Below are 19,980 nucleotides of genomic sequence, written 5' to 3' on the forward strand. Positions count from 1 at the left end.
GGGGGAGGAAGAGGAGGAGGAGGAGGAGCAGAAAGCCGCCACTCGGTCTGTTTCGCCAGCAGGACGCAGCGGCGGCGGCGGCGGCGGCAGCACAAAACGTACGATGGACTGCAATCGACCGAACACAAGCGGATGTTAAGGTATGGCTAACCGAGCGAGGCTTGTCAGACGGTTTCGGGCTTCGTCGTCGTGCGCTTTGTGCCTCTCGGCGAGGTATGAAGGAAGGAAGGAAGGAAGGAAGCGACGCGGCTCTGCAGCCACCCAGCGGGGCCTGGCTCTCCTAAGCCCGCCTCCGGGTCCTAAACCGGTTGCCGGTCACACGTTATTACACGGCCACCGTTTATGTCACGGTAACATGCACACACAACCCGCAGGTGCTTTGTCTTCGGCACGCCGAGCGCTTTGGTATCTCTTTGCACCGCAATTTAAGATGCTCCATTCTTATATTGACTCATCGGCCGTGGCTGCATTCAACAATAAATGCGGCGGAGGCGCATTTTGATGGACCGAAACCACAATACAAACGCGTCGGGGTGTTTTGTTGGCTGTTATTTGAAACTGTACGGCGGACAGCGGACTATCTCGAAGTAGCCTGGTGGTCGCCGATATGTTTTCAGCGAAAAACAAAGCCTGAAATGAATATTGGGGTTGGCGACGACGGAAGTTCGCAGTGAGCGTCGTCCGCGCCAACACGACCAGACGATCGGTGCGCGTCTGCCAGAGGGAAGAAGCTCTTTTTGCACAAGGCCATCGGGCCTGAGAGTTTCCTCCACTTGTGCGGGGATTGCGAATAGATGGAGGCATTGTGTTGCCATAATGTGTCCTCTGTTCACTGTGGTGTGTGTGTGCTCGCAGTCACAGTCGTGGTCACGGTCATGCCTGCGCCGGCAACAGAAGAGGGAAAAAAATAGAGCAGGAACGAGCATCTGCGGCGCAGTGGGCGCGTTTGCTTTCGTCGCTGTACAGTGTTGTTCAGTCACCCATTATAACGCTCACACACTCGGGCCGGAAGAAGCCAGCACGAGAGGTGGCAAAAGTACTCGTCGAGTGTGCTGAGGTAGCAGTGCAGATACTTGGGTTGTTGTTGATGCCACTTTCGGCTTGTCCCGTCGGGGTAAAAACTAAACGACCTCAGGTCAAAGTCTTTTGACATCAGTGAAAAAATAAATGCAAAGAGACTAAAACGTAAAATTGAAAATGAGCCCATACTGTCAATGATATCCTTTACACTACTCATTTGGATAAATCGGCACAATAAAAGACTCCTGAGAATTGCACTGATAGGATGAAACTATGTTACTGTCTCTGCCCAGACATTTACATCTCCAAGTGTGTCATTTAGAAAAACACAGGCTTGGCTGTTAGCGCGTCATAAGCCCTATTTTGAAGCCCCGATGTGAAGACCATCGGTGCAATGCTGTAGTTTCTTTTACAGTTGCCACCTCAAACATAATCCGAGCGCATTTTAATTTGAAATGGGTAAAAAAAGATTCTCATCAATGAATGTACGTGTGAATTAATTCAGTTATTTGGAGTAATCTCACAATCTCCGCGCGCTTGCGTGGGTTTTCTCCGGGTACTCCGCCTTCCTCCCACATTACAAAAACATGCATGGAAGTGACACTATTTGGGTGCAGAGGAATGAACCTTTAACAGATTTTTTTTTTGGGTGTGAGCTGTGCTGGGAATGGCATTCACTCGCGATAGACTGGAGTACTTATGGAGAAGTGGACTGGCGCTATTCTCTGTGTGACACTTTCGATACAAAATTGTGCAAGAGACAGACATGTAGCTGAATCACCGGTTCTTATTTTTATTCTCTTGAGAGCGACTCTGCTCACCAAACGCTGGACATTTACAACATGGTGTTGATGCCGCTTTCATTCTGTTTTGATCTTGACCGACTGACCTCAAACCAAAAAGCGGTTGATAGAGAGTTGTTGTTTTTGGACCGATGAATGACACGGAAAATGTCGCTGATGCCAGCTCCTTTCCGTGTGCACGCGCGTCTTTCCACGTTGGCCCACTAAAGTACACGTGATCTCTGTATGAGAAGCCGCCTGGTTTGTCACGGCAGGATCACAAGATGAGTTTTGATTGCAACGTGTTCGCATGTGAATATCTTGAGCCCCAAAGTCAGGGGTGGGCCATTCTTTTTCCCCGGGGGCCAAAGGAGAAGCAGAAAATATTGAGCGGAGCGGGCCAAAAGTTTGAAATCTACTCCGGTTATCGATTTCATTTTGACATTGAAATAAATGACAATGTTTACAGAACCTGATTGAGTATGTGTTGCTGTTTGATAATGACGGCGGTTGCTTTACAAAAAACCCCGATTTATACAGTGAAATTATGCAACTCTATTGTATAATTTCCCCCATTGCGGGACAAACAAAGGGACATCTTATCTTATATTAATTGTGCAACATCTGTCACTCTTTTTCAGTAACATGAACTTTCTGATTTTCACTTTCCATTAAGATGCCACAATGCCTGTGCATGCCAGTCATAACGTAACATAACTCACAACATTTTTAGTCCCAACTGCCAAACAAAGCAGAAAAACAATCCAAGTCAGCATGTTTCAAATGTTTTGGTTTTTCTTGCTCAGTGAGATCAAGGCAGCCCCTGTCGAGCTTCGACAAGTGCATCATAGTAGCTTGAATGTTTGAGGTGGACATGTGAAGCACACAAAACAGATGCTCGTCAGGAAAAGAGACGGTCCTTACCTGGATTTGTTGAACTTCTTTTGTTGCTCCGGACATCTTCGCGCTCCAGAGTCCACCAAGCACTCTTGAACGAATTCCCCACTCCGAAAATGGCTTCGTGTTCTTGGCGATGTCGTGGGCTATCGCACAGCCGGTCCTGGTTGATGGTTCCCGGGCTCAGTGTTGTTTGGTAAAATCGCCTTTTTGTTTTTCTAGCGTCGCTAGAGCAAATCTTGGGATATGTGCGCTCTCCCGGCCTCAGTCGAATGTCTGGATTTCCCCGCATGCTTCGTCTCGTTATGCCGACTCGCGTCGGCGTCCTTCAACAGGGCGACCGGCTCACCACAAACTAAACACGCGGGTTTAACCCTGACTTCAGTCAAGAATTATTGAACAGGCCGCATTTTCTTGAAACCACGGCATTCACAGTTAGGGTTTTTTTTTTTGGGGGGGGGGGGCATGGACGAACATTTTGAAGGGTTACCATTACCGTGACTTGTTGGTAATCAAGCAAATTCTGCCAGAGCACCTGTGCGTCGATGACGCACGCACCCCGCAAGTAGGTTTCAAAATAAAAGGTTTGATGCTTTGGTCCACGCAAAAATTTGAAAGTAGGGTTTATTTTCTTAATTCCAAGCAAAAGTTTCACTGGCCAGTAAGAGAATTTTCTCAGTAAGAGCCGGGCCGCGAGCCAACACGCATTGCGAAAAATGTTGAAGCTTTTATTTTCTTAATTCCAAGCAGTACTTCGCGGGCCAGTCCGAGCCGGGCCGCGGGCCAAATGGCCGTAAAATTTCCGGGTCTGGCCGAGGTTGTCCGTGTTGCCACTGATGAGGACGTCATGTTGTCTTTTAACCACTTCCATTTCATTTGGTGTTTGAACACATTCAAAGTGAACCAAGCATTCGCTGCCTCATCTAATAATCATTGTTTTGCTTGTTGCAAACAATGACACATTTCTTCACTTTGGCCTTGATTCGCTTGACTGTGGCGTGTTTTAAAGACTCTCTATCGCATTGTGCAGATATCCCCAAATGATGCCCAGATTAGCAGCATTCGCTTCTGGTTGGTGGCACATACTGTACTTGGTCGCTAATTGAGGGAGTGGAGGTTGGGATGCATTTGTTTGGCCATGCACGCACCACATCTGCAGACCAGCACACTAATTGACATTTTTTATGAAGTTTAGTGTCGTGAAGTGTGAGAGGCTGGCAACCAGTCCAGGTTGCACCCTGCTTCTTGCGCCATCATCTTGCGTAGGCTCCAGCTGGCCCGCGACCCGAATGAGGACAAGCAGTTACAGAAAATGAATAGACAAACGCCATTGTAGACAATGAAGTGCAATGTTTTTATTGTCTTTCTGGGCACTCACTTTTTTTCTTTGCTCACTCCGAGCTCTGGAAATGAAAGCGCTAGCTTACTACTTGGCATTGGTTCCGGAATTAACCGTCGCTCATTTTCATGACACAGGATCACCCCTTTTAAATCAGACTCAATTCCGGGACACTAAACAACAGACAGTAAAGTACCGGTTTGCCTTTTTTAAAAACATTATATATATATTAAATGGTCTATGGGCATTTCATGAACCACAGCAAACTAGGAAATGAGATTTTATATTTCAGGCGTTTTCTGAATTTGCATTGAAAACTAAGATGTAATCCTGCATTCAATGGAAATATGATACACGTCACAAATATTTAACCTACTGCGATTATATTGAAAAACAAATGCACATTGGCTATTTGGTTGAGATGCCTACCTGATCTGAGCAGACAATCATTCCCTGCATTGAAAAATGGGTTTAAATGGCAATGAGACTTGGATTTCGGTAGATTATTTTGAAGGATTTTGTGTATTTGTCATTAAATTTCACCTATAGTTGTTTTTTGTTTTTTTTACTTTCCCCTATTTTACACAACCTTTTAATCAAGGATTTATTTGGTTTGATGTTTTTATGACATCATCAATGTATTACCATCGAGAGCGATGTGATTTTTTTTTTTAATCTTCATGATATTGTTGATGTCATTGCTGGGTTGGTCACCCAAATTTAAAGGGATAACATTTAGGAGCAATTTGTATTCCTGTAGACAACTAGGAACAATTGAAAAGTTTTTTGACATGGTTTCAGTTTTTTGGGGGGTGGTTGTCTGCGCATCTGTTACGAAAATGTAACGGGAGTAACCATCCTGATCCTAATAACCAAGGCCATTGAAAACCAGACCTATTGAGCGGTGGTAACAAATATCAAAACACTGAAATCAGAATGAATGAAATGATGGCGACATACACTGATGGAATCGATCCACACTGTTGTTCTTTCAAGTTTCTCTTCTCTTTTCGTCTCACAGCTCATGTTGCCCAGACATGCTGCCGGCCTCATCGCCATTAAGCTGCTCTTCACCGGGGGACATTTAAATTATCAAACATGATGAAGACAGAAGCTGCCTCGGCCGCGCCAGACAACGGGGGGGCCTCCGCCGGCAACAGCGCGGGAAGCGGGAGCTCCAACATGCGCAGCGCCTCACCACACCGAAACGCATACGAGGCGGGCCTGGCGGCGCTGAAGAAAGCCACCGATCACCTCAACGGAGGCTACGACCCCGCCTCCAAGCCGGCACCCCTACCTCGGCCAAACGGGAGGGGTCGGCGCTATGGATCAAACGTTCACCGCATCAAGAACATGTTCATGCAGATGCAGTCACCAGGGGATGAGGAAGATGGTGCCAAAGTGATTGGTAAATAATATACAGTATCCGTTTGTTTTTGTGGGGGGGGGGGGGGGGGGTGCTATTTGAACAACCTCCGTAGTTAAGCATCCTATCGTTGGCAGGAAATGATCAAGAAGTCAAACTGTCCCTGCCAAGGGCATCGAGCCTCAACGAGAACGTCGACCACAGTGCCCTGCTCAAACTAGGGGGTACAGTTTCAGAGAGGGTCAATCGTTTTGACACCAAAACGGACGGGGAGGCCGCGAGCTCCTCAGGCTTGTCCAAACTCCAGGAAACCAGGAGGATGTTTGAACAACGGACACTACAGGTGAGAAATGGCAATCGTTTGCTTTCTTTTACTCTTCCGGTGTGACTGTATGGATCACCGGTGAAGTCGGCAAACTCCGAACCACCTGCTTGCTGCAGACTAAACTGATCTCACTATTAGGAGAGCATCATTTTAGACAGGCGCTGGCCGTGTCGTGACACTCATGAGAGATGAACATGAAATGTTTTGTTTTCCTTCAGGAGAAACAAGCTGCTACCAACAGGATTTTGCTGAAGAAGGAGCGAGCTTCTGGTTTCCAAGACAGCCGCCTGGACGTTGTGGCACGCTTTAATGGCTCTACCGAGGCTTTGGACCGCTTAGATGAGCCCCCTCTTCCCGCTCCTGCTCCCGTTCCTGCCGCTGCAGCTGCTTTTGGGCCCGCTGAGGCCGTCAGCCCCACCGTGAGTCAACTCAGTGCTGTGTTTGAGAAGGCAGATCTCCAAAACAACCTCTACCTCCCCAACCGTCGGTCAAGACCCGCCCCAGCACCAAAGCCAAAACTTCCAGCCAAATCGGGGCCTGGTCGGAGCCAGGTAAGGAGATTTGCAAAGGGGGGTTATTTTAGCAGACGCTTCACGTCTTGTCGGATGAAAGCACTTTTTCACTAAAGTGGCGACTTTCATGCCAAGTGCCAAAGGCTGCGCGTCAAGATTTATCGTCGATTACTTTCACTTCTTGTGGGAATCCTGGGTTAGATCCCCATCGACCTTCAGAACCAAATTCTTATATATTCATCAAGATGCCATGAATATTCCTCCGAGGTTTGGGCCATCGATATGACGGCATTACAGTTTGTGTAGGTTTTTGTTGGCCACACCACCATTGTTACCAAAGCGCATACGCACACGCATATGCCAAGTTGAGCAACAGCCATTACGGCCCCTAACGTGAACGAAACAGAAAAATAAAGTAGGTGCAATAGTTTGCAAGTCGGCGAAAAGAAGATCGCTGCCGAGCTCAGGCGAGACCTGACGCTTGTTTAAATTCAGTGCGCTTGTAGCCTCAGCTTCCCTTTGTTAGGCAAGACGATTGAAACCGACTCAACTGTGGTGTTAAATGACGACCACATTTGTCTCACTCGCTCACAGATGAAAGGGGCCCCTCCGAGCAAGGAGGACGAAGAGGTAACAGCAGGAAACGTCAACAACCAGGCGGCAGAGGTCGAAGAGACGGATCCGCTCCCGCGGTGCGAAATCGATGGCGCGGCGCTCAGCGAGGAGGAGAGATTCAGACATTCGGGAGATCAGCACTCCGACGACACTTCCCCATCTCACGCGGAGGCCAAACCGGAGTCGGAATGCCAGCTCACGTTGACAGAAGACAGGGGCTCGAGTACCGTCGTGGCCGCGGCGGGCGCGGAGCCTCTTAGCGCGGAACAGGATTGTTGTAGGGGGGATGTTGAGGCCGGGGCCAGGTTGGTTCAAGCGGATGTCCACGCTTCGCTCGAAAATGGGGAAAAAGAGCCGGCGGCTTTTGAAGTTACGGAAGCTGACTCGGAGACGAGGGGTGACGAAGAGGACAATGACGACGACGGCTCGAGGAAGGAGGATTACTCCGAAGGGGATCTGGTGGATGTGAGCGCATACAGCGGCCTCGGCGAGGACGACTCCGGGGGGAGCCAGCTGGACGATGATGACGATGAGGAAGAGGAGGAAGCATACCATCCAGAAAGCAGCTGCACTGAAATCGAGGGTCTTCCTAAGGAGGAGGAACCTATAGAAGCCAATAGAAAGATTCGATTCAGCACTGAGCCCATCAAGGTGAGTCTGCACCTTCGAAGTCCAGCCACTCTCGGGGTTTCATTCACATCTATTCAGAGTGATGCCAAAAAAATCAAAAACAAAAACATTTGTCTATTGGTTAGCACGTCGGCCTCATGGTGCAGAGGTTCGGGGTTCGATTCCAGGCCACTTCTTTCTCTTCTGTTAAATTTTCAAATAAACCTCAGTGCTGCCACCATGATGCCACACTACCAGGGATGGCGCAACATCCGGGCTACTGGGCGGGGGCTACGGCCACGTCAGGAGCAGATTCACTATAATACACATTTGCTGGAATTTCAAGTTGTCGTGTGGTCATTGACCTACGCGTGACAGGCAGCACCACGGATTCTTCAAACAATATACTTTACTCATTTGCACCCCAATTTACCGATCCAAAATGCCACTGCGCATTTTCTGTCCTCGATAAAATGCTCGTCTTTTTTTTGTTTGTTTGTTGTAGTTTTAGTTGTTAGCTCAAACTCAAATCACAATGAGCCCAAATGAAGGGCTGTGGGATTGCGCAAAAGCCAGAAGACTTCCTTCCTCGTCGCCTCAACTCGATCACACTTGCGTTTACGTGTGCTGAATAGTGAACAAGGCTACCCCTGTGAGTGTGAGAACAGCAGTTGGAATGTGGCTGACTGTATGTGTTTTTAAATGAAACCCGCGCGGGCGCACACGTACCCGCTAGATCTTGGGAAGTACAGTTCAAATTCTCAATTTAGAGAGGTCAAAATTTCCAAAAGGAAAACTTGCTGTATTTGGAGAGCCATTAAAATGGGCTGTCTTATGGTTGATGGTCCACTTAGGCTCATCTTCCACATTATTACTTGGCCAAGTTTCAGATACACACAGTTGTGACAGTTCTTGTTGTCAGTGGAACAAAGTGCCTTTTTTTCCACAGGGGAGTGTCTGATGTCTGAATTTTAATGACAGGCAAAGGGTCAGAAATGGTGCAGAAGTGCATGGGCAAACTCGCTGGACCATACTGTACTTGTTAGGGCACCTTGATTGTTTCCATTCTTATTATCTTGCTACTCTACACGTGTACAAAATGTTGTAGTTGTGTTGATCCTTTTTGCATGCTTTTTTTTTTTATTTTAAATTCAGCTTGTTTGTTGACTTTTCTGTCACCATGGAAAATCGGTGACTTCATGAGTCTATCTGGGAGGGCAGGGCACACGCTGACGCCTCATTATGCATGCAAATGCACACACACATTCGCACGACTATAAAGTTACTCGACAGGGAGGAAATGTGACAACAAGAAGCAGTTTAACAGTCCTGCTCTCGAACCATATTTGTGTCGCTATATTTGAGTGTGTCTGTTTACAGTTTGTGTATCAGAGGCAATATAATGAATTATGTATCCCACGTATAATCGCCTTGGATGTGTCTGTCACAAACAAACATATTAGCATATCTATCAGACAGAGAGAGAGAGAGAGCGAAAGAGAGAAACAAGTCAATGCTATTGCCAAAATCGCACCAGGCAAGCCTGGGGTTGCCACAGAAACAGAGCCACGTGATCATGGCGCTGGTCATCGGGAAGACAGATGCTCTTGGGCTTTTAGACAGACGGTGGGAGGAGTTAATAACGGGACAAAGTATGGTGAAGTTTGCTTCTTTGGCCTTTATGCATTCACACCGATGACAGCGCGAACACACCACGTGAGATATTTGGACTGGAGGTTGGATGGTGATATTTTCACAAGTCGGTGTATCAGCCACATATTTTGAAGTTATAATTCAAATGTGTTGTTATCATTTATTCAGCGGGTGTAGGCCATTGATGTAGTGGTTCACACGTAGGCATTTGAGCAGTTGAAATAAGCAGTTGCTTGCACGCATGCGTTCTATGGTATAAAAGGTACTGTGCTTTATTCTAGTCATATTTGACAATTGCATTGGCGATATTGTAAAGTGAAGGTTCTCTCGCACTTTCGTCTTGCGCCTCTGCCCGCACTGAATCCCGCCCACATGTCTGTTTTGAAATTGACCTTGTGTGCGTTTGAGTTCTGCCCCTTCTTTTCTGCCACTCATCGCTCAACCTGAATTCCTGTCATGTCTGGTCACGTGTGCTCTCACTTGGGCTCTTCTTTGTGATCCTGTGACAGTTTGCGTCACAGCTGGCACGAGTCGGAGGACTTCATATCCCCCTTTTACTCGCTCCAACCTGCCAAGACGATTTAAAATTCGGTTTTGCGACGCTAACTTTCAGAACATCGGGTTACTCGTTGACTGATATTGTTCCTCATGAAACACAACGACAAACTGCCGTTCTTCACCTAAAAATGTGCTTCTTGACTGTGTTCACCCTGTTTTGCAGTTTGACTCTCTGAACCGGGCCTATATTTTAAAAAGATAAGACATGTTGTGCAAATTTGTCTCAGTTAGTCCCCCCCACGAAGTGTTGATTCCATGGAGAACAGTCCTGATTCTGCAGAGAGCAAATTTTGATTCCCTGGCTTGAAAGTTTTCCGCAACGTACCAATAAAGTAAGAATTCTTTTAATGTAATTATCTGCAAAAAAAACAATACAATGTGGAACATTGTGGTCATAAAATTATCAACATCAGTATCCTCTTTGTCCCTCAAAGGCACATTTAATAAATAATAGTCGACTCCATTTCATTATTTATAAAGTGCAAAACATTTCACCAAAGTATGGGTTTGATGCAGAACGAGTGATATTAAAACAAAGATTTTAAATGTAAACAAGCCATTTGACCCGGATGTTGTAATCATACATTGTAAACATACTTCATACAGTATGACAATAAATGCAATTCAACCACACAGACACGCGTCAATGAAACGACGTCATCTTTATGAGACGTCACCGTTAGTGTCATCATTACTGGACGTTTTCGCGACGCCTCATTTCCGCAAAAATAATATCACCGCTTAGGGCATCGTTCTTTCGTCGATATAAAACGATTAAAACAATTTGCCTCTACACCTAAGATTATATTTACTTTCGCAAACACTGCCGCGTGTCATCGTCTTTTGCATGTCACGCGACGTCGTGCTTTGTGCGCATGCGTCTCACGTCACTGACGCGTTCGTTCATGTGAACGACCGACACAAAAAGTCTGATTGACCGCCACGTCCAGTTGGCAGGTTGACGACTACATATGAAAGTACTGTATTATTCCACACCTCGCCCTGATTGTATTTCCGCGGTCTGCTTTCAATCCCTCCAGCAGCGCATCTCAACACAGTCTTACTCTTCTCATACTCGTCTCACTACTACTTCTCGACCCCTGCAAATTTCATCATACGGCACCAAAGCGCCTCCCATGGCACCCTTTCGTACCTAGGCCTTTTCTAAATCTGTCACAACCCATTACAGTTCAATCTGACCCTCGTGGTACTTCCCCTTCTCAACTCTCAGGGCAAACGTGGCGTCTGTGGTCTCTGGGTATGAAACTATGCTGTTGCTCCAATTCTTGTCTTAACTCATTAAATGCCAGTCAGTTTCTCAATTTTTATACCAGTGTCCGACTGCGTTGTGTTTAAGAATATTGACGACGCACCAGCAGGATTTCTTGTATTGGCTGAGTTTCATCGTCCCAATCACAAAGGCTAAAGAAAATAGCAGACCACGTCCTCCCGTCAATTACAGTAATACGGCATGCCCCTCTAGCTCTACAGTATGTGTGCATTATGACTGACTGGTGTCCAGTCAAAGCCTCTTGCACCAAGTCACCTGTGATAGGCTTTAGATCTCCATGGCCCTGAACAAGATAAGCTACATAGAAATGGGTGGATGGATGCATGCGTGCGTGTTTTATTCCATGTTTTACCTGATCTGTAGGTATTCACGACCTACTGTAACGAAGACTATGATCGCCGTAATGATGACGTGGACCCAATGGCAGCCTCGGCCGAGTATGAGCTGGAGAAGAGAGTTGAGAAGCTGGATCTGTTTCCCGTTGAGCTGGAGAAAGGTGAACACACACACACACACACAAACATACACATCAGCAATGACTGAGCCACTCAGAAAAGCCTCTTGTCCAAGTACACACACACATGCGACCAGCCACAATATATGCAATATGTTAGGAACAGCTTTTATTATGGCACGTCATTGCCAACTACAACAACTTAAATTATTACCTGTCTGCCAGTGTCAAATCATATTGTATAATTTTTGTAAACACAGACTATTTTATGCATGTGGTCCATGTGCTCAGTAACGGACAAGGCGCCGCTATTAGTGGACAAACACGCGTCCATCATTTGGCGAACAACTCGGTGATCCCATTAGGAGATTAAAGTCAGCAGAGATTAGCCTCATTAGGGGTGTAATTCTGGAGGTGATGGAATTGAACTCGCAACCAACCCCACACGGGTGGTTAAAGACAACTTCCAACGAATAAATACAGCCGATCGAAGGGTGACAGTCCATACACTCTTTGGTTATTGTCTTCAAACTAATTTCCGATGGAATCAAGAAAATATCTAACATACAAATGAGATGACATAATGACACTGCGTGCGTGTGCGCCTTTCAGACAGTGACGGTCTGGGAATCAGTATCATAGGAATGGGTGCAGGAGCGGACATGGGTCTGGAGAAACTGGGAATCTTCGTCAAGACGGTCACTGAGGGTGGCGCTGCACAGCGAGATGGCAGGTAAAGGCCTGCTTCGCAAATGATTGTCGTTTTTGACCAATTGCAAAATGGACACGATTTTAATTTAATTTTCATATATACTGAACAGTACATCGTGTTCTGCCTTGATGTGAATTGTAGGATCCAAGTGAACGATCTGATCGTTGAGGTTGACGGGACCAGCCTGGTTGGCGTGACTCAGAGCTTTGCCGCCTCTGTCCTACGCAACACATCAGGCACCGTCAAGTATGCGGCGCGACCGCTTTATTGGCCTCTACACGTTTGTCACATTGAAGCGTTCCTGCATGTACATGTCGATTTTTGTTATTGTACATACCCTTGATTTCTCTGGTATTTGTGACTTCAACCGTCACTGTGGTAGTTCATGCACGTTGTCCTGTTTTTTTTTTTTTTTTTTGCTGTTCTTTGTAACTCGTGAGCTTGTAAAAGTTTTTTTCCCGAAAAGGTCATCTCAAAGCCTTTATCATTTTCAGGTTTGTGATTGGTCGGGAGAAGCCCGGGGAGCAGAGCGAAGTTGCTCAGCTGATCCAACAAACTCTGGAACAGGAAAGATGGCAGCGGGAGATGATGGAGCAGCGATACAAGCAGTACATGGACGATGAGGAGGAGGTGAGACTAAATCGTAACACACACCAACAATAATGTGACACCTAATCATACGAGAAACTGGAAATGGAAGAAACTGCGAAATATGTTAGCATCTGTCAAATCTTCCAGTCTTCCGCAGATACATTCAAGATGTTATTGTGTTTGTGGGAGTTTTTTTTTTTTTTTTTAATTATTCATCCAGAAGGAAATTTGTGACGTTAAAAGTTACTCATGGCAGAATGGCGTTTGATGGGCTTGAGGCGAAGGCTTGGGACTATGTGGACTCAGTATTCTTGCACCTAGTCCATCATCCCCACCTGGTGGTCACTTAAGGTACAGAAAATGTTTGGAAGAAAATAGCGAAAATCCCTCTCTTTGGAATGACCGACCTCCCGCTGCGTTTTTGGCGACCACGTCGGTGACCCTTCATGTATCTCAGTGCCATATGTACAAGATGAGATGATGCGACAGGCCCGATAGCGCTTACTATATTGTAACCTTGCTCCTTGCGGCCTGATGTCTCCTAGACGGGTGAATATGCGACAGATGAGGACGAGGAGATGAGTCCCATGTTTCCAAATTCCATCGAGGTTTTCGATCTGGCAGAGCACCAAGACTCGCTGTCTCCTGTCGAGCTGGACCCTGAGAAGTTGACCCACAAATTCAAGGAGGTAAAATCAACCACATTATGTCTTTGTATTCTTGGCGACATTTGTCACCTCAATTGTCTTACGGCGAAACCTCGTTTATAAGTGGGGGAAATCGAAGCTATTTCGAGCCCATATAAACCTCTTTTTTTTTTTTTGTTGATTGCTTTACACCTTACTCGCTTCAAGCTCTTGATTTGTCACTCCCCGTTGAAGCTGACCAAGAGTGGCACATGAAACAGAAGAAAGCATTGTCTATTTAAACATCCAAAATAAATCTTTTGGCTTTATGAAGGCGATAGATGATGCAAAATGACTCCCAATCGTAGAATCGGTCTACTCTTTTAGAAGAAGAATGAATATTACTGGAGCTGAGTTGAAAAGCTGCCGTGCCTCTTGACGAAGCTGCATCTCTTTCAATAGACCTCAGCGCTGCCCCCGGCATGTTGCAACACAACCACAGACGTGCAGTCAGGAGAGGCAGGAGAGTGAAGAAGAGTCAAATCTAAGCAAATCATAATTGAATAAATGTCTTTTGAATTTAGTTCCCTGGCCTGTGATTTATATTGATTTTTAAAACATGTATTTCCATATGCGTATTCCCCGTTTAAAAAACACAGGTGAGACTATGATTGCGGCAATAAACGGCCAGCCTCACCTCAGATTGAGCAACCAATCTTAAAAAGCAGGAGTACCGCCATTTGGTGGTCAAATGACAGTATTACAATAGAAGAGACCATTGGAAAATATCTGTTCACACCTGCAGTGTTTCTTTGGTTTTTCATAGTCGGATTATTTAGTGTTTGTGTTCCATACTCAGTTTTGTTGACTGCTTAAAACTGCAGATAAAAGCACAAGGTGAGGCAGAAAGTAGTTGAGGGCGGATGACGGCGATTAGGCAACGGGGGCGATCGAGGGCCCCAAGAGACGGCTCCAAACATTTCAGAAGTTTTCTTTGAATCAAAGCAGTTATTGTCGCTTTCGTCTTTACACACTTCAAAAGGTATCAGAAATCTGCCGTGAAATTTGACTGCTGGCCCGCCCTCCCTTCCCTATGGGGCGTCTTCTTCGCGCGCACGTGCATTTTGATTTCAGCAAGACGCGATTGTGAGGAAAATGAAGCCAGCTGCCGTCGGCGTACTCTAACATGTACCAAATGAAAGACGTTTAGAATCAGAGAAAGCCATCCAAACTGGACTTGACTCAGAAAGGAACTCAAATGCTGGAGATTAACCTGAGTCTGGATGAGAGGCGAAACGCCTTCAAAGACGTCTGCGGATTCCAGAACGGTTCAGATGCATTCGAGTCAATGGCCGGAGAATTGAATAATCCGGACGAATGAGACTATTCACAGGCTGAGGATTAACGATCTACTTCAAACGTCAGGTCAGGAAAAATACCAGTTTGCCACTTTTTAATGTCAGTCTGCTAATGTAATGGAAAATACGCCAGTTTATACCTGTGGTCCCCAACCTTTTTTTTTGCGTCACGGACCAGTGGAGACAAGTACCGGTATATGCTGTTCGCCGACCGGCGACCCGGTTTTTTTCCATTGCCACTTTTCAAGCTCCAGTACAGACAACAACGATATTTATTGTAAAGTTTATCAGCATCGATTCCCCCCGCCCCCCCAATTCAATTCAGTCTTATTTTCAAGTACAACAAATTTGACTACAAGTAAAATAATAGTGAACTATTAAGAAATGGACCAATCGAGAATAATACATATAATGTATTTGAATAGAATGCAAACCTACTCATTGTGAAGGGATGATCCCTCATCCGGCGTTGCTACTTACAAATGTGCGCTGCCCATCAGTCGCTCGTTTAAAGCCGCTGGCATCCTGTGCTCTCCATCTCCTTGCAGCTTCAAATCAAACATGCGGTCACCCAGGCCGAGATCCAGCTGCTGAAGAGGAAGGTGAGAGAGCCCCTTCAAGTTCTTAACATCGAGACGTAGCGGTGTCCGTGTTGCATTCGAGACGTGTGCGCCACCGCAGCCTCGTTTTCTGTCTCGCCCATAACAAACTTCCCCCACAGCTGGCGCACGCAGAGCAGGAGAAGTTGCGTTGGCGAATGGAGCGCGCGCAGCTGGAACAAAGCATCCGGGACAGTAAAGGCAGGATGGAGAAACTGGAGGGTTATTGGATGGAGGCCCAATCTCTGTGTAAGGTAATTGAGGAAGGAATCACCACCCTTACAAGATACACGTGGACACAATGGTTCGTACGGCTCTGTTCGTGAAAGGACAATCCACCGTCGTCATAGAAATAAGTTGAATTTGATAAAAACAACCAATAAACATTGAAGGAAAGCTAACCCATGGAAATCAGACATTGCTTTTGCGCTCCAACCCGCACCCAACGGTCAGCTGCTTTTTTGAGACACGCCGCAAAGAAGCGGTGACCGCTCCGACAGTCTCGGCTCGGCAAGAGTTTTTCTCTTCACCAAAAAAGACCATTGTCCGGCAAAAAAAAAAAAAAGAAACACGAAACCCGTTATGCTTTTGAATTGTGGCTCAAGGAATTTTTTTAAACTCTTGAAGCGTGCCTGCATGGACAATTTTTTTTTTAAAAAGGTGACGAATTGAATCAGACCGAATGATAAACAAGCTCAGAACTAAAACCCCACCTTATTTGTTTGATTTTAAACAATAGGTCCAGTTTTTCATCGAGGGTTTTTTCCCCCCGAAATTTCTGCTGTCTCCGATTTAGTACAGTACGTGTGTGATGTTTTTTTGTTTGTTTGTTTTGTTCTTTTTTTTTTTTTTTTTAGGCAGTGGATGAACACCTGAAGGAAACCCAAGCTCAATACCAAACCTTGGAGAGGAAGTACAGCAAAGCCAAGAGGATGATCAAAGAATATCAGCAGAAGTAAGGGCGGAAGGACCAACCTGATGCGCTTCTGCAACGCCAAGACAAGATCTCGTTGATGTGTCCGTGTCTTGTTTTTGCGCGTGCCTTGTAGGGAACTTGAGTACCTGAAAAAGGAGGCGGCTCAGCGTCAAGCGGAGGAAGACAGCGAGGCCTCACACAAAGAAGAGGCGGACAACTTGCAGGAAAAGGTCAGTCAAGTCGATTAGACTTTTCTTTAAAAAACAAACAAAAAAAAAACAGCTGTGTGTGTGTGTGTGTTACAATTTTATTGTGAATGAGAAGGTGTGTATGAGGTCTCATAGATTTGACCTGTCAAACGTCTTCTAAGTTTGGATTTAAAATGTCTGAGTGAGGTTGACTTGTTGCTCCCACAGATTAGCGACCTGGAGATCCAAGTGGATGCTCTGAAGCCCCCCAACCCCTCCTAGAGCGCCCGCCGCTCCGCTTCCCGTCTGCGACGGGAGGACGCGGCGCTCTGCCTTCGCACCGACGGATCGTCGTTCGGGCGATCGCGCGCAGCGGCGGTGGCGGGGGGAAGCGGACGGATGCTGACAAAAGTGGAACGCAGAAGAGGAGGAGGAGGACAACGGAGAAAAAAGAAACCTCCGCTTTGGAAGTCATGGCCTATCACCAATCCCAGAATGCACTTTGTGTGACACCCACAATCTTCCTTGTGTGTCTTCCTGGCAGCTCCCCGCGCTCCATTTCCAGATGATTTATTTTGTTGCCCCCGTCGTGAAAAGCGTCCGACGCGCAGGATGAGAGCGAAGCAGGCTCGTCACTAAGTGCTTTTCCAGAGCGACGGGGGACGTCTAGCCGAGGACTCTTGCCGCGCTCCTTCTCGGCTCCACGCGCGGTTTGCGAATGCCACCCGCACCGGAAATACGAGTAGAGCGAATGTGCCCGCAGAACAAAAGTGATGAGGGTTGAACCCGGATTCGGCCCCGTCGGTTAACATTGAAGGAAACGTCAAAGAAGCCTACAAGCGTACTAAACTGAATTGTCAGTCTAGTTCTCCCTCAGCGAAGGAATCGGGTAAACATTTGCATTTTCGGTATGGCAGCGTGATGACATCCTGGTTTGTAAATATTCTTAACGTCGACCGAAAAGTGTGAAATTGAGCAACGACTTGTGGCGGATGGTGGAAAAAAAAAAAGTGCACACGTCCCCGGCGAGGTTTCTGTAGCGTCAAGAATCACATCAGAAATGTAACAATGTGCTTGCTAAAGTAAGCACAGTTATCGCAAAAACATGCACGTGAGGTTAACCGAACACTCCAAAATTGTCCGTAGCTGCGAATTGCTTTTCCCAATCTGGAAAAATCAATGATTTCTTTAGAACCACACAAAAACCGGCCATTGGTCAGGGATGTGGCGACTTTGTTTGTATCCACCAGGTTTGTTATGATCAGCCACGTGCACCAACCGTTTTGGGAGCAGGTTGCCCAAGCCACCCCCCCACCCCTTCCCCCAAAAAAGGGAGCACCCATCGGCCAAATTATTTCGACAATTAAGAAAGTAACAAACAAACACGGTTGTGAGACTTTTAACGCATGTATTTATTTCCAGTCACACTATCAATGCAGTAAACAGAACAGTGAACTAACAGAGGAAGCTACTGTGGCTAAAATTATTCCACCGTTCAAATGGACTCTCGGCGTGAAAGAGAAATATTGGAAACATTTCTCACTACTAGTTAACGCGGAGGATAATCTGTACAACTCAACGACGTGCGCCTGCCCCGGTTATGAGGAAGGCGAATGTCAAGATGACATGTTGCTGTATTCAGTGGTCCACATTGAAACTGAAGAGTGTTTTCAATGATTTTTTTTTTTTCAACAGGCAAACAGGGTGTGAATAGTCTAATAAGTGCTTATGGAGATTTTACCGTCTGCGTTGGTGTTTTCTCCGTATGTTTACAGGCACATCTGTAGCCTCTTGATTTAGGATCACAAATGTGTTCATACAGTATCTTCCATTGGAGAGGGCCAAATGGACCAGAAACATATCGGAGGTTTACCGCTAGTACATTTTATTGAGACAGAGCTACTTGAATACAACCACAGTCGTTTTACAGTTTATACATCAATTAAAAACAAAAAGTTCAGACTGGATCCGTAGTCTCGAGGTATTGATATCGGATGTTCCTGTTTTCTTTTAATTTGTTTTTATTAAATGGACAACTTAAAATGTTTTCCTCTAAAAAAAAAAAAACATTCTTTTCTGACTTCAAGTAAATTAATTTTAAAAAATAATGAATTTGAATAATTATTGTCTGTGCTTATTTTTGTAAACCTTTACAAAAATAACTTTAGTGCCCACTAGGGTCTTCAAATGCTGTGTATTTTCAGCTCTTTGTCCGTTGTCCGGAAGAAAAAAAAAGAAACCTTCAACCAAATTAACCATAGGAGACAGGATGAACGGCGCATGCATATATATATATGTATATATATATATATATATATATATATATATATATGTATGTGTACTTGTTTGAAATGTCCTCATTTTCAAATGTCGTCTTCTGAGTCACATCATATTGACCTGATTGTGATCATCAAGTGATTGATGATAATATTATTTAGTAAGTGAGATAGGAGTTTGGATAGCAAAATATCCCCTTTTTGGGGGAGTGAGCTTCAGTTTGTAGTGACAGTATTGTATATAAAAAACAGTCAGCCCGTGTTAGCTATACTATACCCCAAGTTCATCCAGAGTAGTTGCCAATTCTTGAAAGTGCTTTTAGATGATACCGGAGTCAAGAACTTGTTCCATCCATCCGCGTGAGCTGGAGCCTATCCCAGCTAACTTCGCTCAGTGTTACGTTTTTTCTCAGTGTTTCAAACAAGTAGTCACACAGACATGGGAATAATTTGCAGAACCGTTGTAGTTCACGTCAGGCATCCCTTGTTTCCAAATGCTCACACTTAAGCCACCGGGTGAACGTTTGTCGCCTATAACGTTCCGGTTTGATGGGATGTGTAGTATTTAGTTCGACAAAATGCGAGTTTATGCCCATCCAATGTTCCAACGGTGGGATTAGCAGTTGAGGCATCGCGTTGAAGCTAATTTTGTCTGGCCCAGATGGCTTCCTCTCCCATCTTTTGTGTTGTGTATTTGGAAAGCACGTTTAATTAGAACACAGCTGGAGCCTCGCGCTGTGCACAAACTCAATTTCCTGTACGGATGCCGAGATCCTGCACTGGTAACATGATCTATCTGTTGAGTGGATGTAAAAAAAAAAAAGTGTGTTTTTTTTTTTTTTAATCTATCGCTGCACTTCTGCTTCTTGACTGGATTTGAGGTTGTCACTCTCTTTAGCAAAGGTTGCAGTTGGTTTGCCTTGTTAGCTCCTTTTGCCTTGAAAGTTTTCTGCATAGCTTTAATGAATGTGAAGCCATTTGAGCATCGGATTCCATCTCCTCTTTCTAAACATGAAGATACCGCAAAGTTCTTCATCTTCGCCAATGAGACAACGGCTCTTAAGGTGGATATCAAAGACATGGAATCGATGCTCAACCGCTTTCCATATTCACATACTTTCACAATCCCCCCCCCCCCCCCCCCCCCCCAAGTCTGCTCAGTGTTCGCGAGAAGCAAACCAAGGCCCGTTTACAGCCAAAAGCAACACCGGCTTCTCCGCATCATACTCGAGTTGCAATCGATTGGAGTCAGACCGACATCGTCCTCCATCACGCCCAAACACGAACGCGTTC

General features: G+C 45.7%; 2 protein-coding genes across 3 annotated transcripts in view; one reads left to right on the top strand and one right to left on the bottom strand.

The window, feature by feature from the left end:
- LOC147192303 (neurabin-2-like) lies at positions 1-19,525 on the top strand. Of its 2 annotated transcripts, XM_086133955.1 has the most exons (15): positions 1-140; positions 5,060-5,446; positions 5,542-5,747; positions 5,948-6,280; positions 6,836-7,507; positions 11,331-11,463; positions 12,034-12,154; positions 12,275-12,379; positions 12,628-12,763; positions 13,270-13,413; positions 15,257-15,310; positions 15,430-15,561; positions 16,165-16,262; positions 16,357-16,453; positions 16,640-19,525. In XM_086133955.1, the coding sequence occupies exons 2-15, from the start codon at positions 5,137-5,139 to the stop codon at positions 16,691-16,693; spliced, it is 2,595 nt and encodes an 864-aa protein (XP_085990081.1). In that variant the 5' UTR covers positions 1-140; positions 5,060-5,136; the 3' UTR covers positions 16,694-19,525. The 2 variants fall into 2 exon arrangements, with proteins under 2 accessions (XP_085990081.1, XP_085990082.1); XM_086133956.1 differs by lacking the exons at positions 15,257-15,310; positions 15,430-15,561; positions 16,165-16,262; positions 16,357-16,453; positions 16,640-19,525 and adding an exon at positions 13,813-13,933.
- Positions 5,484-19,980, bottom strand: part of LOC147192304 (phosphoribosyl pyrophosphate synthase-associated protein 2) — a 23,090-nt gene continuing 8,593 nt past the window's right edge. Inside the window, exons 11-14 of the transcript XR_015103286.1 lie at positions 16,283-16,369; positions 15,189-15,298; positions 13,230-13,384; positions 5,484-11,453 (exon numbers count right to left, since the gene is read on the bottom strand). The gene's annotated coding sequence lies outside the window, so the exon portion shown is untranslated. The remainder of the gene's footprint in view (positions 11,454-13,229; positions 13,385-15,188; positions 15,299-16,282; positions 16,370-19,980) is intronic.

This window comes from Hippocampus guttulatus, chromosome 16 (genome assembly GCF_054856545.1).
Source record: "Hippocampus guttulatus isolate MCC_2025c chromosome 16, RoL_Hgut_1.0, whole genome shotgun sequence".
Taxonomy (NCBI): Eukaryota; Metazoa; Chordata; class Actinopteri; order Syngnathiformes; family Syngnathidae; genus Hippocampus; species Hippocampus guttulatus.

What these genes read in the sequence shown, in the direction of transcription:
- LOC147192303 (XM_086133955.1), top strand. Translation starts at nt 5,137, where the DNA reads ATGATGAAGACAGAAGCTGCCTCGGCCGCGCCAGACAACGGGGGGGCC. An exon ending in TCAGCACTGAGCCCATCAAG is followed by an intron (nt 7,508 to 11,330) that starts GTGAGTCTGCAC and finishes CCTGATCTGTAG; the next exon opens with GTATTCACGACCTACTGTAA. An exon ending in TGACCCACAAATTCAAGGAG is followed by an intron (nt 13,414 to 15,256) that starts GTAAAATCAACC and finishes ATCTCCTTGCAG; the next exon opens with CTTCAAATCAAACATGCGGT.